General features: G+C 42.8%; 2 protein-coding genes across 3 annotated transcripts in view; one reads left to right on the top strand and one right to left on the bottom strand.

Annotated features, from left to right (window-relative positions):
• The window catches only part of APPL1 (adaptor protein, phosphotyrosine interacting with PH domain and leucine zipper 1), a 59,696-nt gene extending 35,517 nt beyond the window's left edge, over window positions 1-24,179 (top strand). The window contains exons 15-22 of the mRNA XM_053294248.1: window positions 1,127-1,309; window positions 4,967-5,016; window positions 6,947-7,121; window positions 7,228-7,264; window positions 14,486-14,632; window positions 14,775-14,825; window positions 15,717-15,806; window positions 16,674-24,179. Coding sequence (XP_053150223.1) covers window positions 1,127-1,309; window positions 4,967-5,016; window positions 6,947-7,121; window positions 7,228-7,264; window positions 14,486-14,632; window positions 14,775-14,825; window positions 15,717-15,806; window positions 16,674-16,823 — 883 coding nt within the window. The 3' untranslated portion in view covers window positions 16,824-24,179. The remainder of the gene's footprint in view (window positions 1-1,126; window positions 1,310-4,966; window positions 5,017-6,946; window positions 7,122-7,227; window positions 7,265-14,485; window positions 14,633-14,774; window positions 14,826-15,716; window positions 15,807-16,673) is intronic.
• ASB14 (ankyrin repeat and SOCS box containing 14) overlaps window positions 1-24,547 on the bottom strand; it is a 92,382-nt gene that overhangs the window by 24,962 nt on the left and 42,873 nt on the right. The window contains exon 11 of one of the 2 annotated variants that reach the window (XM_053294251.1): window positions 6,697-6,775. The exons of the other annotated variant lie outside the window; for it this stretch is intronic. The gene's annotated coding sequence lies outside the window, so the exon portion shown is untranslated. Of the gene's footprint in view, window positions 1-6,696; window positions 6,776-24,547 lie in introns of those variants that run through there. 2 annotated transcript variants of the gene reach the window in all.

Below are 24,547 nucleotides of genomic sequence, written 5' to 3'. Positions count from 1 at the left end.
CCAGACCTGCTCTGTACCTCACTCCTTCTGTATTTCCTCTTCCTCCTAGCAGATTTAAAAGTCATTCTAAGCTGAGAGTAACCTGTAATTTCAATTTGAGCTGTAATATTAGGCAATTGCTATTTATTTACTGATAGGGTTGTCACTTCCATTTGTCCAAACTATTGTAAAGGCTTTTGTGCTCTCTTCTGTTGTTTAGGGTTGCATCTAACTCTTGCAAGCCTCAAATGCTTGATGTCGTACAACTGCACTGAGTTTTCTGCCACCATAAGTGAGAATCAGTGCAATAGAGTGAAGGCAGAAACTAAGTGTTCTGTATTGCTGCTATTATTGAATGGTCTGTATTGCTACTGAGAAGAGCCATGTGTGAGACTGCTGTTTCTGACAGCAGGTACACAACTCTCACAGTATCTGATGCCAGCTGCAGTTTGTTAAATAAATCATTTTGTTTCCATGTTTAACCTCTACTGCCCTATTCTTGCCTGTTATTTCAGTTTAACAGTCTTGGACCAGGCCATGAACTGAAAAGGATCAATAAGCCCTGGCTTATTGTTCCAAATGAACATCTTACCAAGGTTTCTGAATTCATAGATCTGGTAATTATTAGACAGACTTTGAGCTTTCTACAGAGACTATTCCATAATACTTGAGGAGGAGTTCAAGACAAATGGATAACTAGTTGTACCAATATGAACTTTGCAGTGTGTAATTATATTGATTCTACAGAGGTCTATTCAATAACTTAACTACTTCTGTTAGATGGTCTGCCTGTTAAGGCTGGATTAGATGGTAGAGATCTAGAATTTCTTCATATTTCTGCCTCTTGACATTAGACTTCCTATGTATTTACACAAGGTCATTCTACTGTTTTTTGATATGACAATAATTTGCCTAGATCAAGGTAGTGATTCTGAAACTATTGGGAGCATCCCACTGCTTGAAATGGGACTTCCTGCAGGTAAAGAGTTTGATGGTCTGTCTGCCAAGCAGAGAGATAAATTCTTTTCTTAATGTGTAGATGACTAATGACCTGGATCTTTTCAGCACCTTCCCCCCACCTTCCTGGAAATGTAAAACAGTGTATAGTGAGACATTTTCTTCTGGACTTGTTTTATTTTATTGCTAGACATCCTCGTCCTCCCACAACTCGCACTAGCAGCACTGGGTCTCTGGGATCTGATTCAGCATCTCTGTCAGCACTTTCCTTGGATTCAATTGTTGCACCTGACACACCTATACAATTTGACATCATTTCTCCAGTAAGTGAAGATCAGCCTGGTCAAGCAAAAACACCAGGGCAATCAGGCAGGTAAGAGAACAGCCAAGAGTTTGCAACTGCAGAAAACAAATTTGGGACTAGCCTACAATAAACATGGTTTCCATTGAACTCTTTTAGCCTAAACAGAACAATGCTCACAATCCTTTCACAATCCTGATTAAGGGATCAGGAACAAGCTGTTGAAACATGTGCTCCCTCCTATTCAGTGCCTTCCTCTGCAGAAATTGCACCTGCTCTCTCTCCTTCTTTTCAGCCTTAACCATGCATGATTAACCATACACAAGGTTTGGTCTTAACTTGGACTTGAAACCAAGCTTGAGGTTGATTTCAAATCCTGGTTAAGAATGAAACCTGACTAGCATTAACTACTCTTAAGATGAGTGCTGTCATAGCCTTTACTTGCATTTAAAAGTGGTATGGGGAGGAGAGAGAACCCATGCAGAGGAGGGCAATGCATGTTCCTATAGTCTGAGCCCTTAATTGTGAATAAAGGACCAGGATTGTGGTGTTTTCACGGGCTCATCAAAAGAGGAGAGATGCAAAATTAGAATCTTGCACAGCTGTGAAAGTGTGTGTGGCATTTCATCTTCTCTGTGTGATATTTCTTGCAGCAGCCTTCTATCACCTTGTGGAGCAATCTTTAAACTTCTTGTTTCTTAAAAAGCATATTTTCCTTTCCTATTGCTTGCTTGCCCACCCCAGCACCTTGGGTATTTCCTGTTGGAAACTCAAGACAAATGTGGGAGTCCTGCCTCCAGGTGGCATACTGATGACTCTCTTCCTAAGCTGAAAAAAGGTGAGTGAAAATAATCTAGGCTTCTCAAGTAATCTGTTAGGAGGATAAATTGGCAGTTTATTTTATATACCTTTTGACCGCTCCCAAAATCTTCTAACAATTCTTTATCTATTTAAAAATAATTTAATTCAAAATTAGAATATTCAGGTGAAAGAACTATTCATAGTTAGAGATTTTTGGCCCTTTTGAAACAAATGTAAAGTCAGGCAGGTAGCTGATGAAACCTGTATATGGTAGCATATTTATAAAATAGTTCAACTTAAGTGGACTTTCACCAACAGCCTTCAGTGGAACATTAAGACCAGTCTTAATGTGGGATGGAGACAGATTGGTAGGGTAGAATTGTTAAAGTCCTAAAGGAGCCATGCTAAGACTCCTAGACTGAACAGGAATGACAACCGGTGGAGACCCACTGCTTGCTATGCTCAAGTTCCTGTATGTACCTGCACATCCCCATCATAGATAAGAGACACTGAATGCTCACTAGACAGAAAGCTGCTGCTAGGTATGACCGAGATTGCTCCACGGGCCTCCTTTTTGAGCCAAAGGAATGAGTGTCGTTTACTACTACATGAGAGTTTGCAAGGCGAGAACCAACCAAGAGAACTGTTAGTATTTTTTTAAAAATGTAGAATATCCATTATACAAGTTGCTAGGAGTTCTTGTGAATAGCTGTTACAGAGATTCACATCAGGAGGTTTTTAGATGTTTAAAATGCATACCAAGAAAACATTATGCATGTTTTATTTTCTGAAAACCTGTCTGCCTTGGATGCCCTTTTTTCAGTTTTACGAGAGAGACTGTACAGTATTAAAAAGCACTAGTTCTACAACTATTGTACTGGCCTGTGCCCTCTTAAAATTCCTCTCCTAATGTTCCAGTTTGTTTGGGTTGAGCCCACTCTTTGCTTGTGATACAGACTAGAAGCCTAGAGTATTTTCACTTTCATAGAGTATGAAGAATAATGATGTCTTTGAGTCAGGTGCAGCCAAATTTCTCTTAAGACTAAAATTCCACAGGCACAAATAACCTGTGTGCATGTGTAGTGGCCTTCAAACTGGCCATCGGGAGGGGGCTAGAAAGGCCTCCAAATGGGCCAGACTGGCCCAGAAAAGACTGTGGGGAGGCTGGTGCGAGGAGGGGAAGCTTCAGAGATCCCTCCCCTGCAGCCACGGCAGCAGCCTCCAGAGGCAGCAGAATGACCCCTGGCCTGGTGGTGAGTTTTTTAAAAAATTATTTAACATTTTGAACCCCAGACCAGCTTGAATTCGAGCCAAACTGGCATGGGAGCAGGGCGGCGGTTGGGGTGCACAAAACCAAACATGCCTGGTCTGGTTCGAATCTGGTCCGGACTTGAACTAAACTAGGCAAACCGGTTTTGTGCGCACCCCTAAGATGGACCTCTCTCGATGATCTTAAGGTGTGGTGGGGATCATGTAGAAGGAGGCACTCCCCCATTTAGGGCTTTAAAGGTATTTACCAGCACTTTATATTTTGCCTGGAAACCTATTGGCAGCCAATGCAATTGCTTTAAAACAGGCATAATATGGTCCCTTTGAGACACCCCAGAGACTAATCTAGCCACTGCATTTTGAACCAACTGAAGTTTCTGAACTACATACAAAGGCAGCCCCACTTAGAGCGCATTGCAGTAGTCAATCCTAGAGGTTACTAGAGAGTGCACCACAGTTCTGAGATCATTATCTTCAAGGAATGATCGCAGCTGTCATATCAACCAAATATGAACAAAGTTTATAGGAAGTGCTCCTGACCATATCCTCAGCCTGAGAAACCAGAGTGAGGCCTGATTCCAGAAGCACTCACAAGCTACATACCTGTTCCTTCAGGGGGAGTACAACCCCATCCAGAACAGGAAGATCTATCCCGTCCCTAGAAATATGAGAAATATGACTATTACCATGAGTACCTACGTCTTGCTTTGATTCAGCTTCAATTTATTATCCCTCATCCAGTCCATTACTGCTTGTAGGTAGGCATTTGGGGGCAGGGCATGCTATTTCCTGATGATGATCTCCTGGACAAATAGATGTGGGTGTCATCAGCATAACACCACCCTGCTCCAAATGTCCTGATGGTCTCACCCAGTGGTTTCATGTAGATGTTAAAAAGCATTGCAGAGAGGATGGAACCTTGAGGGATATCATACAATATGCATTTCAGAGAGGATCCATCTCTGAGTGACACCATCTGGAACCACTTCAAAGCAGTGCCACCTGTTCCCAAATTCCTCAAGCAATTCAGAAGGATACCATGGTCGATATATCAAAAGTCGCAGAAAGGTTTAAAGAACCAACAGAGTCGCACTCCATTACTTGGTAAAGATCATCCATCAGGTTGACCAAGCCTGTCTCCACCCCATAGACTGTGCTAAGGCCAGTTTGAAATGGATTTAGATAATCAGTATTATCCAAAATTGGATGATACTTTCATATTTTCAACATGAGAATGTTGAAATTGCCAGAGCAAAATGAAGGTGTATACCAGGGGTGCTACCTTTGCATTCCAGCTGCTGTAGAACATCTCTCATCATCAGTAAATTGTGGCTGTGGATGATGAGAGTTGTAGTTAAACAGCAGCTGGAATGCTAAAGGTATTGTGCCTCCTGGTATGTGCTCTTGTTTTGATCTTCTAGTTTGTAAAACATAGAAATAGTATTATAGGAAAGTGGTCCTCCCATGTGTGTTCTGCTAAAGCATTTTGTGAAGTATCTGTTGTTCTGTAGAGTGAAGCTCATAATTGGGAATCCTTCCTGGCCTTTCATAAATGGTGTAGTTTCTTTAACCAAAAGAGCACAGTTGAAATATTAGTGATGTTAGCACACACCGATTCCTGACTCAGTTTCTCTCCCCCCCCCCCCCCGTTTTTTACAGGCGTACAAATCCTTTTGGAGAATCTGGAGGAACTAAATCAGAAACAGAAGGTAAAGCATACTTTTCAGTTAAACATAAATGATATTTAATAGTGCCTCTGTGGTTATGCAAGAAACATTTGAAAATAATGGAGTGTTCATCTAAAGAAAAACTATTATTAAATGAAAATTGCTGGCTGGCAATTTGCTTACAAGCCTGAGAAGAATGAAAACAGCAAAAAAGGGGGGAAGGAGAAGAGTCAAAAAGGGAAGGTAAAAATAGAATCTTAATAAATTATTCTAGCATTATATGGTACTAGTATTTTTAAGCCCGTTATAATAACGGGCGCTAGCCTTCCCTCCCCCCCCCCTTTTTTTTGTTTTGTTTTTTGTGGGTTTTTTTGTGTCCCTTGGGTTTTTGGTTTTTCCCCCCTTCTCTCTTTCTCTCTCTCTCTCTGGTTTTTGCTCACTGTTTCTTGGTCTTTTTTCCCCTGCACCTCCCCCCCTCCCCTTTCCTCTCCCTTATCCCTGTTTTCTCTCCTTTTTGCCCCTGGTTTTTTTTTTTTTTGTTTGTTTGTCCGTTTTATCAGCTGTGAAGTGCGGAGTTCGCGAAAAGAGCTCTTCTCGATGCTCTGCTGCTGCTCAGACTGTTACAATGGATGCAAATGATACAATAGGCTCCTTCGCTTCCATACCGGCAGTCTGGGCAGAGGCTTGCCACAGAGAGGAGCTTTTTCTGTAAGCTCCTCACTTCTTCTTGGAGGTTTGGTTTTTTTGTTTGTTTGGGTTTTTTTGGCCGATTGCCGCGGGGTGCAGTGGGGAAGTTAGGTTTGGGCAGCTGGTTGGGCGGGTGGGCGATAGGTGGGGGCGGTGCAGTTATTAATTTGGGGGGGGAGTGGGGAAGGTGGATTTTGGCACCTTGGAGGACGGGTGAGCGGGCACTATTGTTTTGTTTGGTGCGGCAGGCCTCGTTGGCGGCCTTGCCGCCTTCTCGCCCGGCTTCCCCGTTCTCCTTTTTGTTTTGACCGGTTTTCCCGTCCTCCTTTTGAATTTTCTCCCGCCGCCATTGCTCCCGGCGTATTCGGGGCAGCCACCTCTGGCCATCTCGTTGTTGTCTTGGGCTGCTTTCGTTCTGATCCCACCGCCGCCACCTCTGTCGCTTTCGGTGGCAGGGCCGGTCCCGCCGCTGCCGCCTCTGCCCTCCCTGAGTTGGCGGCAGCTGCTTCTGCCCTCCCCGCAGCCGCAGGAGCTGCCGTCATCCTCCCTGGAACCGCCGCCGCCGCCCTCTGCCTCCCTGTTCCGGTATCCGGCGAGGCGGCCTCAGCCAATCTCCCCTGCCGCCTCTTCACCCGGCTTAGAGCTCCCCTCCGCCCACAACCGGCTTCTTCTCGGCCGTCCAAGATGTCCACCGGGTGCTGGCGGTCGTGTCTCCCTTGCCCTGTTCTGGGCCTGCGCTTCGCGCAGGCGCAGAACAGGGCAGGGAGGCACGAACACACGCTTGGTGCCCGTCCACGGACGGACACCAAGCGTTTTATTAGAGAGGATAAGACCCGTCCTCTCTCATCCATCAGTCCTCTTCACTCACCCCTCCCTGCTATCAATCCAGACCACAAACTTAGTTCATTGTTCATCTGCTTTCACTACGTGGTTGATTTAATTCACCTGCTCTCTGATGCCATTCATTGCCAAATTACCAGTTTCACACTTGCTGAACTTGTAGCACTTACGGAATGGGTGAATGACTCTTCAAATCTTTTAGATGTTAACAAAGATTTGGGGACAGCTCTTGGTGATTTTGGTGAAGAACTTCAGAACTTAGATATGTTTTGCCCTTTAAAAAAAATAAATGGATTTTGATCAAATATCTGAAGATTAGGATAGTGTCTTGTGGGTTATACTATGTTATACACAACACTGATATTTTGTTAGGCAAGGAAAGAGTAAGATTTTCCTAGAAAACCCAGAGGTGGTTCACTCCATGTTTAATGTGTATTTGCTCTAGATTCTATCCTTCACCAGTTATTTATTGTAAGATTCCTTGGATCCATGGAAGTGAAGTCTGATGAAAGTCCTGATGTTGTTTACGAGACAATGCGCCAGATACTAGCAGCTCGAGCTATCCATAACATTTTCAGAATGACTGAATCACACTTGTTAGTAACGTGCGACTGTTTAAAGTAAGTGCTCTGTCCAAATCTAATCAATGTTTGTCAAGCATATTTAATACAGTCCTCTTTTCCTTTACGTAGTAATTTCTGGTTTCTTAAATTCTAACACTTCTAGGTTAATTGATCCACAGACCCAAGTTACAAGACTCAGGGTAAGTTGTTAAAAAGAATCTAATTTTAGAAAATTACTTTGTGGCTTTTCAATGCAGTTTCTGCTTTCTATCATACTCAGCTACACACACTCTGCTAAATTGCACCCAAGCCTGTTTTCTGTCTACTGTGAGTCAGGGCTTTTACATCAGGCTCTAAATGAGAGAAATACACCATGAATTCATTGCTTAAAAGAACACTTACTGGAAGCTATGGGAACACAACAAAGACACATCTTCAGTAAAATAATGGTCTGTGAGATTGTGCATGAGAGTGGGTGTAAGATAGTGGCTAAGAGTATGAATTAGGGAGTTCTTGTTTCAAATCTCATCTGAGCCATAAACTCATAGGCACATAGGAAACTACCATATACTGAGTCAGACCATTGGTCTATCTTGCTCAGTATTGTCTTCACAGACTGGCAGCGGCTTTTCCAAGCTTGCAGGCAGGAATCTCTCTCATGTTGGAGAAGCCAGGGAGGGAACTTGAAACCTTCTGCTCTTCCCAAAGCGGCTTCATCCCCTGAGGGGAATATCTTGCAGTGCTCACACATCAAGTCTCCCATTCATATGCAACCAGGGCAGACCCTGCTTAGCTAAGGGGACAAGTCATGCTTGCTACCACAAGACCAGCTCTCCTCTCCATATCACTAGTTCACATGCAGTGCAGCACACTACCCATAGAAGAGCAGGGCACCCATGCTGGCTCCATATGAGTAAATATCATGTTCTCACTTCTGAGCTCAGAGAGGTTCTGTTGCTACAAAGGATTGCATCATAGCTGGGGCAGTGAGCCTCCCCCCCCCATCACTGGCCATGTCCCCAGCTGCCAGACTCTATTCCAAGTTGGAAGCCTCTCTTCTTCTCAGTGGCATTCAGCACTGTTCCCCAGATGGCATTAAGCATTGTGTGTCTGTCTTTCTATTCATCCCCATAATGGAGGAGATAAGGCATAGAAGTTAACAGCTGGCACTGTAGCAGGCAGCAGACATCCAGGATTGGTGGCATGCTCTCTGGCTTTAGTTTGCGTATGCACATGCATTTCTTTCAGTGTGTGTGTGTGTGTGTGTGTGTTCAAAAGAGAGAGCCAGGCAGCTGGCACTGCCAGAGAGACTTCCACCGCCAGAAGCAAGCAGCGGGCACTGTAGTGGCTGGTTTTCCCAGCAGTGAGAGTGCCAGTTGGTGGCACTCATTTCATATGTGGCTTTTGGCATGGGAGGAGAGCTGGTCTTGTGAAGCAAGCATGAATTTATTTATTTATTGTTAAAACTTTTATACCGCCCTTCCAAAAGGCTTAGGGCAGTTTACATTAAAACACCATTAAAATCAGTTAACAAGTAAAACAAAAATTATAAAGCATAAAACAATGATTAACAATTAAAAACATCATAAAACAGCAATTAAATAATCAGAACAATTTAAAAACAAGTTTTTAAAAGCTGAGAAAGCCTGGTTGAAGAGATGTGTTTTCAGAAGTTTTTTAAAAATTGCCAGAGATGGAGAGGCTCGTATCCCAGCAGGGAGCGCATTCCACAATCTCGGGGCAGCAGCCGAGAAGGCCCGTCTCTGTGTAGCCACCAAACGAGTTGGTGGCAACTGAAGATGGACCTCCTCAAGTGACCTCAGTGGCCGGTGGGGCTCGTAGCGAAGAAGGCACTCTCTTAGGTACCCAGGGCCTAAGCTGTTTAGGGCTTTATAAGATCTGGATCGTGATCCCTTGTGGTCATAAGGAATGGGTTCTGCACCTGCGCAGGGACCTCGTGGGCTGATTGATTAGCTCCTCGCGACGCCCCTCCCCGCCTGCACGTCCTGTGCTTAGTCATTAAAAAAGGTGGTTGGGGCGTCCAGTTTCTAGTTTCTCTTTGACTGCCTTAGCGTTCAAACCTCGTAGCTGTAGCTCCTCAGAACTATTTTTTCTTTCACTGATCGGACATTGGCTGGTGGAGGTGATTTACCTTGCGTATAAGTGCCAATGGGTTGCCCCACCAAAGTCTGTGCGTGCACACTCAACAAGAGTCTATGCAACATCTGCGGCCCACCTGTCTGGCATTAAGATGTCAGATATTTGCATGGCGGCCACTTGGTCTTCACAACTGCCGTTCGTCAAACATTATGCATTGGATTTGAGAATGGTGAAGGAGGAAGATTTTGGGATGAATGTGCTAAAAAGGGTGTTAGCATGAGCTAGGGTTACTGCACCCACCTCAAAGAGAGGAAGCTAGCTAATCACCCATTCCTTATTACCACAACGGATCACGATCCAGATATACAGGTTGCTTACCTGTAACTTAAGCTCTGGAAGTGATCCATTGTAGTCATAAGCCCCTCCCAGCCATCCCCACTGCAGTACTACTTAGAAGAAGGCAGCATGTCGTGAACTGATAGCCCGGCTAACCCTACAGGATTTACAACCCCATGAAAGTAAACAGAAAGCAGCAACAAAACTGGATGAAGGAAAATAAAAGGCTCGCCAAGAAAACAGTAAATGAATAAAGTCCCCTGAACTGAAACTAGGTACCCCCCTCTAACAATAACTGAGTAATAAGTGGAAGGAAAAGACAAAACAAGGAATGAAACAAGCGAAGGACACAGAACAAGGAATTAAGGGAACAATGCAGGGAAGTACAGACAAGACAAACGGAAAATATATAATATGCAAGAGCACACTATAAGCTGCCAGCGAAGTTGCAAATAGCAACTCAGCCATGAGAAACTGTTGAATATATATGGTTCCACAGAACCAGCAACCAATCAGGCTTCCCTGAGTCAGCAGTTTGGCTTTCTTTCTTGTGATCTCCTGCACCTGCGTGAGTCCCACTGAGCCTGCCTCTTGATACGTCATCTCAATACAGGGGAAATCCCAGGCTCTTCCCCATCAGAAACCAAGTCTGGCAGCTGTTGAGAATCTTCAGCTCCAGAGTCTGGTTTCTCTGCCAATTCTTGTTGCTGTGGCTCACTAGCAGGCGAGTCCTCCTGCTCTGATTCTTCTAATTCTGAAGTCTGAGCCATGACACAGCATTACAGTTTGTCTTGTAGATCGTCATCTTGGGCGGTCTGCGAGAAACTGGACGCCCCAACCGCCTTTTTTAACGACTAAGCACAGCACGTGCAGGCGGGGAGTGGCGTCGTGAGGAGCTAATCAATCAGCCCGTGAGGTCCCTGCGCAGGCGCAGAACCCATTCCTTATGACTACAACGGATCACTTCCAGATCTTAAGTTACAGGTAAGCAACCTGTATTTATAACTAGCACTTTGTATTTTGCCCGGAAACCTATTGGCAGCCAGTGTGACTCCATCAATAGAGGAGTAATGTGGTCTCTCCGAGATGACCCAGAGACCAACCTGGCTGCCACATTCTGAACCAACTGAAGTTTCCGAACTATGTACAAAGGCAGCCCCACGTAGAGCACCTTACAGAAGTCAAGTCTGGAGGTTACCAGCAAATGTACCACTGTTTTGAGGTCATTGATATCAAGAAACGGGCGCAAGATTGATATCAAGAAACCCTAAATCTGAGAAACCAAGGAGAGACGTTGATCCAGAAGTACTCGCAAACTGCAAACCTGTTCTTTTTGGGGAAGTGTGACCCCATCTAGAACAGGTAGCTCAAAATCGTCTCTAGAGTTGTGACCCCGCACAATAAATACTTCCGTCTTATCTGGATTCAGCTTTAGTTTATTCTCCCTCATCCAGCCCATTACTACTTCCAGGCAGGCATTTAGGGAGGATATGCCAACTCCTGAAGAAGCTGACATGGAGAAGTAGATCTGGGTGTCATCAGCATACTGGTAAAACCCGGCTCCAAATCCCCTGATGATCTCTCCCAGCGGTTTCATGTAGATGTTAAAAATCATTGGAGAAAGTATGGAGCCTTGAGGGACACCATACTTAAGCTCAGATTTTGAAGAGCAACAATCTCCAATTGACACCATCTGGAACCTGTCTGAGAGGTAGGAGCGGAACCACTGTAAAACAGTGCCTCCCACCCCCAACACCCTCAGACGTTCCAGAAGGATACGATGGTCGATAGTATCGAAAGCTGCCGAGAGATCCAAGAGGACCAACAGAGTCACACTTCCTCTGTCCATTGCCAATTGGAGATCATCCATCAGGCCGACCAAGGCAGTCACCACCCCATAGCCTGCCCGAAAACCAGTTTGAAATGGGTCTAGATAATCAGTTTCCTCCAAGACCGCCTGGAGCTGAGAGGCCACCACCCTCTCAATTACCTTGCCCAGCCATGGGAGGTTGGAAACTGGCCTATAATTGCTCAACTCTGAGAGATCTAACGCAGGCTTCTTTAGAAGAAGTCTAATGATTGCCTCCTTAAGACAAGGAGGCATCCTGCCTTCCCTCAGAGAAGTATTTATGATTTTTACCAGGCCGTCTACAACAGCCTCCCTGCTAGATAGAACAAGCCATGTCGGGCAAGGGTCAAGAGAACATGTGTTAGGCCTCACCGTTCCAGTCAGCTTGTCCACATCCTCAGGAGTCACAAACTAAAATTGATCCAGTTGATTCGTATAAGAGGAGTTGTTGGACACGTCCAGTTCAGACATCAAATTAATTGTGGAGTCTTCATCTGAGAGATTTTGTCTGCGAAAAATTCATTAAACACACCACAGCGGGCAACTGATGCTTACAAATTCTGGTTCAAGGGAGTGGGGGGCAGATACTAGTCCCCTCACAACCCTGAACAACTCTGCCAGATGTGAACTCTGAGGCAATACGGGCAGAAAAGAACCACTTCTTTGCCACACGTATCGCCTGAGCATAGATGTTTAAATGTGCTCCATGTCGTAATCTGTCGGATTCGAGTCGAGTCTTTCTCCACTTGCGCTCCAGTCGCCTACCTTGCCGCTTCAGCCCCCGTAGATCTTCTGTATACCAAGGGGCCAATTTTGAAGCAGGTCAGAGGGGACGCTTAGGAGTAATCGTGTCTACTGCCCTGATGAGCAAGTTGTTCCAATTCTCAACCAGGGCATCAACAGGATCACCAGCAGAGCCAACATTAAATCCCTCCAAGGCTTCTTGGAATCCTACCGGATCCAGTAACCTCTTCGACTGCGGAGGTGGAAAGCGGTTGTAAGTCCAACCTTAACCAGATGGTGGTCTGTCCATGACAACGGGGAAATTGTAGGAGTCCCCACCCACGGAACACCACCCTGATCAGAGTAAAAGTCCAAATCAAGTGTGTGACCTGCAATATGCTTTGGTCCAGAGACCACTTGGGATAGGCCCATAGTTGTCATAGCCACTATGAGCTCCTGAGCTGCCCCAGACAAATTGGTCCCGAAATGAACATTGAAGTCCCCCAGCACCAAAAGTCTGTGAGACTCCAAAGTAAGTTCCACAACCAAGTCCGTGAGCTCAGTAAGGGATTCCGTTGGGCAGCAGGGCGATCGGTACACCAACAGAAGTCCCAATCTATCCCTGGTCCCCAAACTCGAGTACACACATTCAGTATGGTCCAATACCCTGACAGGGACCCTGGTAAGGGAGATATTATCCTTATAGACCACAGCCACTCCACCTCCCCGCCCACGCCCCCTCACCCACTCCACTACAGAGGAGGAAGAAGCTGGGACTAGACTGGGCCACTAGCCTCCCCCAATCAAGTCTCGGTAATACACACCAGGTCGGCCCCTTCATCCATGATCAAATCATGGATGAGTTCTAATTTATTTTGGACCGACCTGGCATTGCAGAGGAGCAAGGTAAAGTTATGTGAGATGTTGGCAGTGCTCCCCGAGGTCAAAGAGCTGGCAGGACAGCCGGAAGGGGAGACAGCTATTAGGTTTCTAATTATCCTTCCCCTGGAACAGCCTGCTGACCTACCAACGTTACTTCTTCTATTCCCCCACCACCACCAGAATAGCTGCCCCACATTCAGTGAAGGTGCTCCCTGCCTCCCCATCTCCAGACAAACCTACATACATTACAACTTCAACCCAACTTCAGCACAACCTAAAACTGATTAAACAGAAGCCTCCACTATTGAATGCCTCCCTCTATACAAATAGTTGGACAAAATGTCCAGCCCTCGCCCTTGTTTCTCTCCAAAACGTTTCTCCCAAAAAAAACCCACTGGTGGCGGGCCTGCCGCCTCTGGCAGTCTTCCTATATAGGCTGAGCAGTAAGCTCAGCAGGTGGTACCAGGAAAAACTGCCCAGTCACCCTTGCAGCCCCAGTCCTGCAAAGCCTCTCCACAAGCAGTCCTGTGGGGAGGCAGATGGCAGCCATGGGGGCAGAAGAGAAGAGGCAGCCAGGAAGGCACTCCAGCCTCTCACCCTGGGGTAGATGGTATCCTCTTCTCCTCCTCTCCAGCAGGCTTCTGGATTGTTTGCTTTGCTAAGCAGGGTCTACCCTGGTTTGCATTTGTTTGGGAGACTACGTGTGAGAACTATATGATATTCCCCTTAGGGAATGGGGCCACTCTGAGAAGAGCATCTGCATGCTTGTATGCAGAAGGTTCTAAGTTCCCTCTATGGCATCTTTGGACAGGGCTGTGAGAGAGACTCCTGCCTGCAACTTTGGAAAAGCCTCTGCCAGTCTGTGTAGATAATACTAAGCTAGATGGACCAAAGGTACATCTATGGCAGCTTCCTATGTTCCATGTGTGGCCATAGATTGCTGACTCCTGGCTTATATTTTTATTGTAGTTTCTCTCAAAGGAGGAAATAGGCATATTGTAATTTAGTAAAATTGTGGCTGTAAACAATGGCTGACATCTAAACCAATGTTGCATGTCCCAAAAAACATTCTGCACAGGCAACAGAGGGGGGCAACTTTGCTGATCTCTGCTTCTCTCTGTAGCTGCTCTTTGCCTCCCAAAAATATGTCCCTGTGGGTCATGGGACCTTCGAGGACATATATTTTAGAAGCATAGTGGACTGCAAAGGAAGGGGTTGTGGCTTCTCCCACTGCATTCACAGAACATTTTTTGACATATGCCACTTTAGTCTGGATGTCAGCCAGCATATTGATTGAGAATTCAAATATAATGTCATGTTTAATTCCCATCTCTTTCATGTTTCAAGTTTAATTCCCACTATTTTACAGTGTAAACAATATCTCATAATTTGAAACTGAAGTAGTGATTTATGGTTGCAATTTGGTCAGTGGAATTTTTGTAATTTCATTTATCTCAATAAGCTACAGGTTCTTGCTATCTAGTATTTGGTGAGCTTTTTAAGTTCAATTCTTGTTTTCTTTTTTTAACAGTTTCATTTGCCAAATATAGTTCTGTGTGCCACACACCAGGAGAACAAGCGCCTTTTTGGATTTGTGCTTCACACTTCAGCAGGGAGAACAGATAGTAGACCAACTTCAGTCTGCTATATATTTGAATCAAACAATGAAGGAGAAAAGGTATTAACCCTGCTCCAGTTAAAGTTCTTGAATACACTGATTAAGCCATCTTGAAGCTCTAGCAATTTTATTTCATGATATATTTAAAGATGGTCACATCTGATTATTCTTACCACATGTCCCACTCTTTTCTCTCATTTAGATCTGTGACTCTGTAGGACTTGCAAAACAGATTGCACTTCATGCTGAATTGGTAAGATTTTGTATTGCAGTAAATCTGTGTATGTTGTGTTCCTGTCACAGAGCTAAAATAAACTGAAAGAGTAGTTAGTGAAGCCCCTACCATACGGTGGTATTTTCTGCTCGGGAAAGGTTAACTGCCTTCCATAGATTCTTGAGAGTCACAGTGTAAGATGCACTATGACAGGGTGCCTGTAAGCAAGGAATAATTCAGTAAAGTGATCTAGAGCTCAGCTGCATTCTGCAAAGAGAGCAAAAGTCCTCTGGAGTTTTTAACGCCTGTCTGATCCAGCAGGGAGACACTCCTTTTGACCCACAGGTGTCAGGACCACAGGTGTCGTTTGACTCATAATTGTGTTCCTTGTGCTAGAGAAGAGCATAAGGGAACTTCTTCAAGACCTGCTGAAGCCTTTGCCGGTCGTCGTTCTGCTTCTCCCAAATCAAGGAGAAGCCAAGTCTGCTGAAACTGCTTCTACAGTTCTCTGTTCTGTACCGTTCCTTCCAAATTTTTGAAAATATACTTGTTTTGTTGTCCAGTAGCTTACAGTCTTCTCTTTCCTCTGGATTAGATAATTGTCAGCTCATGAGTACTCTGATCTAATGATAGATGTATGTAAACAAGTCACAACTTCAGAATCAGCAAAAAAACACCTCTTCTCGCAGTAGTGTTAGATAATGTGGCCTACAATGTATCCTCTAGAAAAATTAAATATTTTATGGCTTTAAATATTCTGTATTTTGTTGGCATAGAAACTGAGATTTCTAGAGAGTTCTGCACTGCAGCTAGGGTCTTACCCATAGTAGTTAGTTGCAGTAAAGCTTTAACATACTAATCTCAATATTCTCCAAATATGTATGATGTAATTAATGAACGATTACTAGATATGTCTTTTTAATTCTTCAGGATCGTAGAACATCAGAAAAGCAGAAGGAAATAGAGAGAGTGAAAGAGAAGCAACAAAAAGAACTCAGTAAGCAAAAACAAATTGAAAAGGTATGTTGGTGTTTAATGTTTACATTTGATTGTATCTCGGGTATTCAACCAGATTTGACCTTAAAAAAGGATTGATTTTTTTTTTAGTGCTGCTGTTTGTGGAAGAAAATAGATTTGCCCTAAAGAAATGTCTGAGCTCAGACAAGAATGCAACTTCTTCTGCCTTTTATAAGTGTGTAGATAATGGTCTTGATTCAGAAATGTGTGTGCTTTGACTTGGGTATTCCCAATGGTAGATTTATAACATTATGCATGGTGGAGAAAGTTTTCTCTCTCTTAACACTAGAACTTGGGTTCACCTAATGAAACTGATAGGCAGCAGATTCAGGACAGATAGTACGTCACACAACACGTAATTAAGTTAATGAATACAAAATGTGTTGATGGTCATTGGCTTCAAAAGGAGATTAGATAAATTCATAGAAGATTTGGTTACCAATAGCTGAATGGAACCTTCAGTATGCCATTGATGAGGGCAAGCAACAGAGGAGGCCCTGCTGGCTTCATGTCCTGCTTTTGGACTTCCTAGGAGCATTTGGCTGGTTGCTCTTGAAAGCAGGATGCTGGACCAGGTGGACTCTTGATCTGAACCATGCTTTTGAGTCCCCCTAATTGGTATGGCGCATAAAGTGCTTTACACATTTCTTCTCTAAGTCTGGGCTGTTATATATGTGCTAGTTGGTTACCTAGAAGTCTTCGTTGCTCATTTATAGTAAGGTGTGACTTAGTGAACGCATTAGGTTCTTGCCATTTTTTGGACTACTGATTATTCATTTTATTGTTCAGGTGTCTAGTGTGCCAGAGAGTCACATTGGTAAGCTATTTAAATGGAGTACATTTAAAAATGAATTCCTTTCTTCCTTTCAGGACTTGGAAGAGCAAAGCCGACTAATAGCTGCTTCTAGTAGATCCAACCAAAGTGTTGGTGAAGGACAATTTGTAGTCCTTAGTAGTAGCCAGTCAGAAGACAGTGATTTGGGAGAAGAAGGAAAGAAGAAACGAGAATCTGAAGCATGAGATTACTTCAGTGGGAGACATCTGACGCGTTGTTGGAGAATAGATGGCAAAGGTGGAGGGTTTGCTTTATTAGATGAGATAGTAATATTCTGATCTCTTAGACTTTGCTTGCTTAATGTAAATATGGATTTCCTTTCATATCATAAGGAACCATGGTGGTGCTGTAATGGCCGTAGCAGACGTGGATCTTTTGAACTTCCTTTTCACTTAACTGGCTGTGCAGGTGACTTAATGAGGAAGAAATTGACATAAATTAAACATAAGGACTAGGCAGAAACATTTTATATTGACTTTTTGTTCTCTGTAGCCTGTGCTGGGAACTAAAATGGGCTTTGAATCAAGTGCTAACATGTAGCTAAATACTTCTGAGAATTGGCCTGGGGCGTGGTGGTGGGAGTGTAAAAGAAAACAAATAGCCCTGCATTACTATTTCTAGATTAAATATGAGGCTACTTCTTTTAAAGATTGCATTGGATAGTACTGGGCTTTAGGGATGTGCGTGAGCTGGTTTGGTGCCACCTCTGGGAAGCGCTGAACCGGCTCAGGCGGCAGCATTTGAACTGGCTTGGTGTGGTGGGGAGCAGTTTCCGTGAAAAGGCAGGTTAGCGGTGCCCACTCTCTAAATGGCTGTGTGGGGCTGCGGCACTATTCCCTGCAGCCTCTGTGTGGCATCAGCACGTATATGTACACCAGCAACACCATGCTGATCATGCAAATACTTGCATGACATACGTGCTTTTTAAGCTCCTGACCTCCTTTTTGAGGGAACTGCTTCCTGCCCTTCCAGTGGGTGCACATCCCTACTGGCCTTGCTTCTCCTGAACACATTTCAGGGCTTTTTCTTGGAGGGTGAAAGGGATTAAATCAGATTTAAAAATTGAAGTGGGATATAATTGCACCATATGTATTTGTAACAATATACTGCAAAGCTTCCCATGTCAAAATGAGAATACTGTGTGTATCCTTCAAGCAATTTCCAGCGGGTCTGCCATGATTACTGCCATTACAAATAGATCCTTGGGGTCTCTCTTAATCAGCATGGTTTGAGAATGTTGATGAAAGGACTACAGCTGAGATCAAAATTACTTCTGTATTCAGGCAACAATGATCTAACTTGGTTGAAAACTAATTTGTAGGACTTCTTTGCTAAACAGTTCCACATGCAACATAGCACATAAATTGACAGTGAACTTTGTAGTGTAAAGCATGAGATCAAATCAGCTATAACCCCCCGCCCCCATATAAGTAATATTTAATACAGAAGTCCTTGTTCTATTAAGAACATAAATGAGTGGAAACAATAAAGAAATCCATTCTGATGGGTTGAGTCACCTGTTCCGTATGTAGCCTACCTTGTTTTCTAAATTCTTCTTTATATTTGTTCCTTAAAATCAAGCAAAATGGGTTTACTAGTTGGTGGACACCATTTTTAATAGAAGAAACCACTGTCCGCCCTTTTTTGTGTTTTTGGCTCCAGGTCTAATTTATCTCATAATATAAACAAAGGAAGGCCAGTTGCACATGAGAAACCCATATATCCTTGTTACTCAATATGTGCATCATTCCACCCAGGCATAGGTGTTACATATATTTTCCTTTGTAGTAAGGAAGCATTGCTCAGGGAAAACAACCACCAATGTTTAATACAATTATCTTTTTAATGGGTGAATAGATTAAAAAAAAATCATAATTTGGCAATGTTATCTTTTTGTGAAGTAAGAAGCACAAGGAAATACAACAGAGGTCATGTATCTGGGACCTTTTGCTATATCCCAGACCTCTGCAGAGGGGATGCTCTCTTAGAACCCTTGGAGGCTGCCTGGTGTGGCTTGCCAGGAAGCTTTTAAGTTCCTGTAGGAGTCTCCTTGCCCCAAGCTACTGAAAGAGATTAATAGGGCTTCAGTAAACATAACAGGGGCTGCAGCTACTCACAGTCTGGCAGTGCCTCCTTTGTCCACCTCTGATTTTCCACAGGTTTCAGCTTGAATATAAAGGTTGATGGAATGCCTTTCATGTCATTCTTGTAAGAAATACTAACTTTAAATGTGGCTTTATCTTTTGAGGCCACTCACTCTGACAAATTTTGTCAATCAATAATTACGCTCCCTTTTTGAACTGCTTAAAGCCATATACTATGAGAAGCCTGAATTTATGTTGAAGTGAAGCAGTTTTGGTAGCAAGCAACAGTTAAACTTTGGCCTCCACATTTTCAAGCTAAGCTCAAGCAGTTGTCTTCTGCAGTTCGTGTGTTTGTGTGTGTGTGTTTACGCGCGCGTGCACTTGCATGTATATGTGTATATATGTAAAGATGTATGTTGATACACTGTATTATAATGTGTATAATACTTACATTTCTTTATTAATGAAGCCAGTTGCTTTTTTTCTCTACCAGTGAAGTCAGATATTGGTTTTGCATATGTTACCCCTAGATTCAGAAAAACTATTAAGAGAGGGATGGATGCACATGTCTAACAATAGTGTGTGTGTGTTTATGGGGGAGACATCTGGAGTAGTCCACAGTTAAAAAGATTGTATAACTTTTTAATAGTTATGGAGGAAACCGATAATCTAGACCCATTTCAAACTGGCTTTAGAGCAGGCTATGGGGTTGAGTCTGCCTTGGTCGGCCTGATGGATGAGCTTTACCAAGGAATCAACAGAGGCACTATGACTCTGTTGGTTCTTTTGGATTTCTCGGCAGCGTTCAATACCATCAACCATGGTATCCTTCTGGATCACCTGGGGGAATTGGGGATAGGAGGCACTGCTTTGCAGGGGTTCCACTCCTATCTCTTAGGCAGATTCCAGATGGTGGAGCTTGGTTTTGAAATGGGAGCTATTATATGGAGTCCCTCAGGCCTCCTGTCTATCACCAATGCTTTTTAACATATACATGAAACCTCTGGGTGAGGTCATCAGGAGATTTGGTGCAGGGTGTTATCAGTATGCTGATGATACCCAAATCTATTTCTCCTCCTCCTCATGAAATGGCATTCACTCTCTAAATGCCTGCCTACAGGCAGTAGTGGGCTGGATGAGGGATAACAAATTGAAGCTGAATACAAGCAAGACAGAGGTGCTCATTGTGGGGGACTGGAATTTGAGGGATGAGTTAGATCTTCCTGTGTTGGATAGGGTTACACTCCCCCAGAAGGAACAGGTATGCAGCTTAGGAGTGCTCTTGGATCCAGGCCTCACCATGGTATCTCAGGTGGAGGCTATGGCCAGGAGCGCTTTCCATCAGCTTCGGCTGATTCAACGGCTGTGTCCATTCCTTGATGAGAATAATCTCAAAACAGTGGTGCATCAGCTGGCAACTTCCAGGCTTGATTGTTGCAGTGTACTCTATGTGGGACTGCCTTTGTACATAGTTCGGAAGCTTCAGTTCAAAATGCAGCAGCCAGACTGGCTCTGGGGTAACCCAGAGAGACCATATTATGCCTGTTTTGAAACAGCTGCACTGGCTGCCGATATGTTTCCGGGCAAAATACAAAGTGCTGGTTATTACCTTTAAAGCCCTGAACAGCTTGGGCTGCCTTAGAATGCGACTTCTTCTGAATGATCTCCATCGCATGTTGCGGTCATCTGGAGAGATCCGTCTCCAGTTACCACTGGTATGTCTGGTGGCAAATCGGAACTGAGCCTTCTCTGTAGCTGCTCCTGGCCTATGAAATGCACTCCCAGCTGGCAGATATCTGCAGTTTAAGCTCGTTGTTGGTCTTTAAGAGAGCCCTGAAAACTTATTTGTTTGGCCTGGCCTCCCAAAGTTTTTAAATTGTTTTTAGGAATTTTAATTGGTTATAAATGGTTTTGAATGGTTTTAAAATTGTTTTTATATTGTTTTTAGTAGTGTGTTTGTTGTATGTCTTTTTAAACTTGTTGTGTACTGCCCAGAGCCTTTGGATGGAATGGTCATAAATGTAATAAATAAAAAAATAATAAATGGGCCAGCACAGGATGAAACCATGGATAGCAGTTTTCTCTGGTCTGGTGTATTTATTTGGCAGTGCTTTAATAGGTCTTAACCCTGGAAGTCATGCAGATTTTTCTGCATTATATTAGAAAGATTTTGCTAATCAGAATGTGTAAATTCACCCTTAGGGCTGTTTCCCATTAGTATTTCTATTGGAGATGATCCCTGTATAGAAAAACATGTAACTTGGCTATCTGGTATACTTGTGGTGTAAAGATCATTCAGTGTTGGTAGTGTTGTGGAATTGCCCAGCATACAACTAATGGACCGTAGTGTAAATATATGTGACAATTACAGAATATACTGCTATGTAGTACAAAAGGTGGCTAATGTTGTGTGGCCAAATATCATTGTGTGCACACAAAAGGGGAGGGGTGATTTTTTGCTGATACCCCCTCCCCCAATGTGTTCCTCTATTCTACCTGAAAAAGCACAGAGGATTGGGACCTGCAACTTAGTGGTAGAGCATCTGTTTTGCATGTATGAGGTTCCAGGGACAATCCCTGGCATCTCCTCGTCGGGGTGAGAGAGAGTCCTTCCTGAAACCTTGGAGGGGCATTGTTAGTCAGTGTAGAGAATACTGAGCTAGAAGAACTGCTGGTCTGATTCGGTATAGAGCAGCTTCCTAGATTCTTACATCCCTGAGAGTCCAGCAGCCCTCAGAGACATTTTGGGGGGGAAGCAAAGAGGGCTGCAGAGGGTGAAAATCAGTGAAAATTGCTGTTCCACCATTGCATGTATGCAATGTTTGGTATGCACAGTGTTCATCTAATGTTTGTCTAATTGCCCAGAGACCCAAGTTTTGGGCAGTCTACAAATTTGAAAAATAAAAATGAATAAATAGATACTTGCTGGTAAATTAAATATAAAATCCTGGAAAAACTACCTCCTGGCATCATCATCCTCACTGGCTTGTAAGGCAGTATGGCTGAAAGGTGGGATTATACATTGATTAAATAGAAAACTGTGACATTTAGTACATATTACATATGACTTGGAAGTGTGCAAGTGTATTACATATTGTTGTAACCTTATGCCCATCAACTATAGTTTCAAAATGATAAATGACTGCCAATGATAACATGTACTGGCTGATACACTTGACTATTTTGAGCAATTTCTCTCATCATATCACTTTGGCAGGGGTTGGCAACCTTTGCTCTCCAGCTGTTGTTGAAATACAACTCCCATCTTTCCCAGCCACCATTTATTATGTTGGGGATGATGGGAGTTGTAGTTCAACAACAGCTGGAAAGTCAAGTTTGCTAGCCCCTGCACTATCAGTATCTGGTGGTATCATCAGAGAGATTTTGTCAAAACAGTATCCTCTGAGGAAGAAAAAGGAAATGCACACATTACCTGAAGTGCATATTTCTTCACTGACTGCCAGCTAGTAATTTGAATCAAATCAATAGTACTGCTAATGTTGCAGGATATTTTACATTGACCATGTACACTGCCTGTACCATACAAATGTCAGGTGGTTTATAAACATGATAGATGTTTGTCTGTCAACTGTAAATTAATTATCTAATAACGTATACACATGTACATACATAATTGTATGCACACTTCTCTTTTTTGTATTTTATTTCACATTATATCAGGAGGCACTCTTCCCATGACTTTGTTTTAAATTTACCTTTTGTAATATATAGCAGTATGTTCTGTAATTGCTAATTATACTGAAAATACAAAAGTTTTTTCAAAATAAGTTTTCTGTCACTGGAAGCATTTTTTTGTTTTTGTTTAACTGTTGCGATTGGGCTTATGGTAGCATAAAGATACTCATGCTGTGTTTCACACTGGTTGGTTTGGGTGTAACACAGAGCCATGGTTTGTGTTAACCATAGTTAAGAACCCAAACCATGGTTTTTGCTTCCAAACATCTACTTCTCTGCTTTTGTATCTCATCTGCTGAGGATTCTGCATCATACGGTTGTAAGTTCACTCCTGTTGCCATGGTGGAGTAGCCTATTGAGATGGAGCAATGTCTAATGGTGGTTTAGTGGTTGTTTGTGAATTCAGACATAATGCGAAGCCACAGTTAGCATGAACTGTGATTTGCAAACCAACCTCAAACCCTGGGGTCAGACTGTGGTTTTGCAGTCTGAAATAAACCACATTTTTATTGAGTGGCATGGGTTCAAGCATACAAACTAACCACAGTTAGACAAAATAAAAAATGGCTCCACATTATAACTGAACCAGCCCTAAAGATTGTCTTCATGGAAGATTTTGTAATGCTTGTAGTAATGTTTTAGTAATTATGAAACACTTTTTACTGTTACATATACAAGGTAAATAACACTGTGTTTTGTTTGTTAAATTTGGCATTTAACCATGCCAAAGCTGAAGAGTTGAATTCCACAGGTTGAGCACAATTGCCTGAGCAATGCATGTGTTTTACAGCTGGGGTTATGGGGTTTTTTTTGTACAATAGAATTGATCAGGTTTGGGGGGGACAAAGCTGAAGAAAGAGATGAAATAGTTAATTTTTTTTTTTTAGATAGGTGAGCACTCTTACCTAAGAGGTGTGTTTCTATGCTATCCAGAAATATAGCAAAGAAAAATATTTTTGCATGTTTCCCTTCAATGTATTGTCGTCCATAGACATTCCTTTAATTTGTTCGCATGTGAAGCAGATGTTAAAAATCCTGATCAGAATTATCACTGATTCATTCATTCTCTCTCTCTCTCTCTTAACAAAAAGACCACCTAGTTTCGAGTGGACAGGTGTTAACATTTTAACTGTATTTCTGGGCATCCTGTCTTCAGAGTTGCATATGTGAAACAAATAGCTATCTTCTCTCTGCAAATACATATATCAAGCAATAAACTAAGATCATCATGTGATCTAGTTTGGTAGAAAGTATAATCTAAAATGTCCTTCTGAAAGTGTTCCATAATGGGATTTATAAGCAAGCCAAGAATTTTGTACAATAAATTTGGAGGTGACCTTTATCGTGTAATGGATTGGTCAAATTCTTACAGTAATGTAATGGTTTGGTCCTGTTCTAGTGATGTGCTTTTTTGCAGTGTTTCAAAGAACCAAATACAGTTTCCCTGAGTACTTGTAATTAATAATCTCCAAATGTTATCAGATTTATGTTATCAATTGCAGACTGAAATCTGCATGCTAATAAAACTGTTTGGAAACAAAGTTCAGTTAATTTTAGAAGATGGTTTTCTGTAATGATTGTGTAAATATACTTCATTTACAGTTGCTCCCCAAAAGCCCATCACATATCCCAAAATTTGAAAAGTACCTGAAATGCTCTGTTGTCAAATGTATTTTAAATTTCAGTCATGCAATAATCTTATCCATATATTTAATATAGCCAGAGAATCATTTATTGTACTTAATAAAAATATTAACAGTTGGAATGATATATTTATTTCTTTGAAACTGATTGAAGTATAGCAGCTTCTGCAGTGCAATAGGAAGAATATACACCTTGTATTCCATTTGGGTTTTAAAAAAAATGTTGGGTGCAGTTGGCTGAAGAAGCTGAAGCTATATTCCTGCTAATAAAAGGATGACATTGTGCTATTTCTGGCTGCTGGGTTTTTGGTGCCATTCCTCACAGGCATGGTATTATCAGGGAGCCCTAACTCTCTGCCCTCCTGTAATTCTTATTAATCCATAATATAGTTAATGGGACATAATGCTATATGTAATATGTATAGCAGTAATGCAAGAACATTAACCTGTGGTTTGGGTTTGTTTAAAAATAAGCTAATTCAGTGG

The sequence above is a fragment of the Hemicordylus capensis genome, chromosome 2 (genome assembly GCF_027244095.1).
Source record: "Hemicordylus capensis ecotype Gifberg chromosome 2, rHemCap1.1.pri, whole genome shotgun sequence".
Lineage (NCBI taxonomy): Eukaryota > Metazoa > Chordata > Lepidosauria > Squamata > Cordylidae > Hemicordylus > Hemicordylus capensis.
The sequence above is the reverse complement of the archived record's forward strand: the minus strand, read 5'-3'. Positions and strand labels throughout refer to the sequence as shown.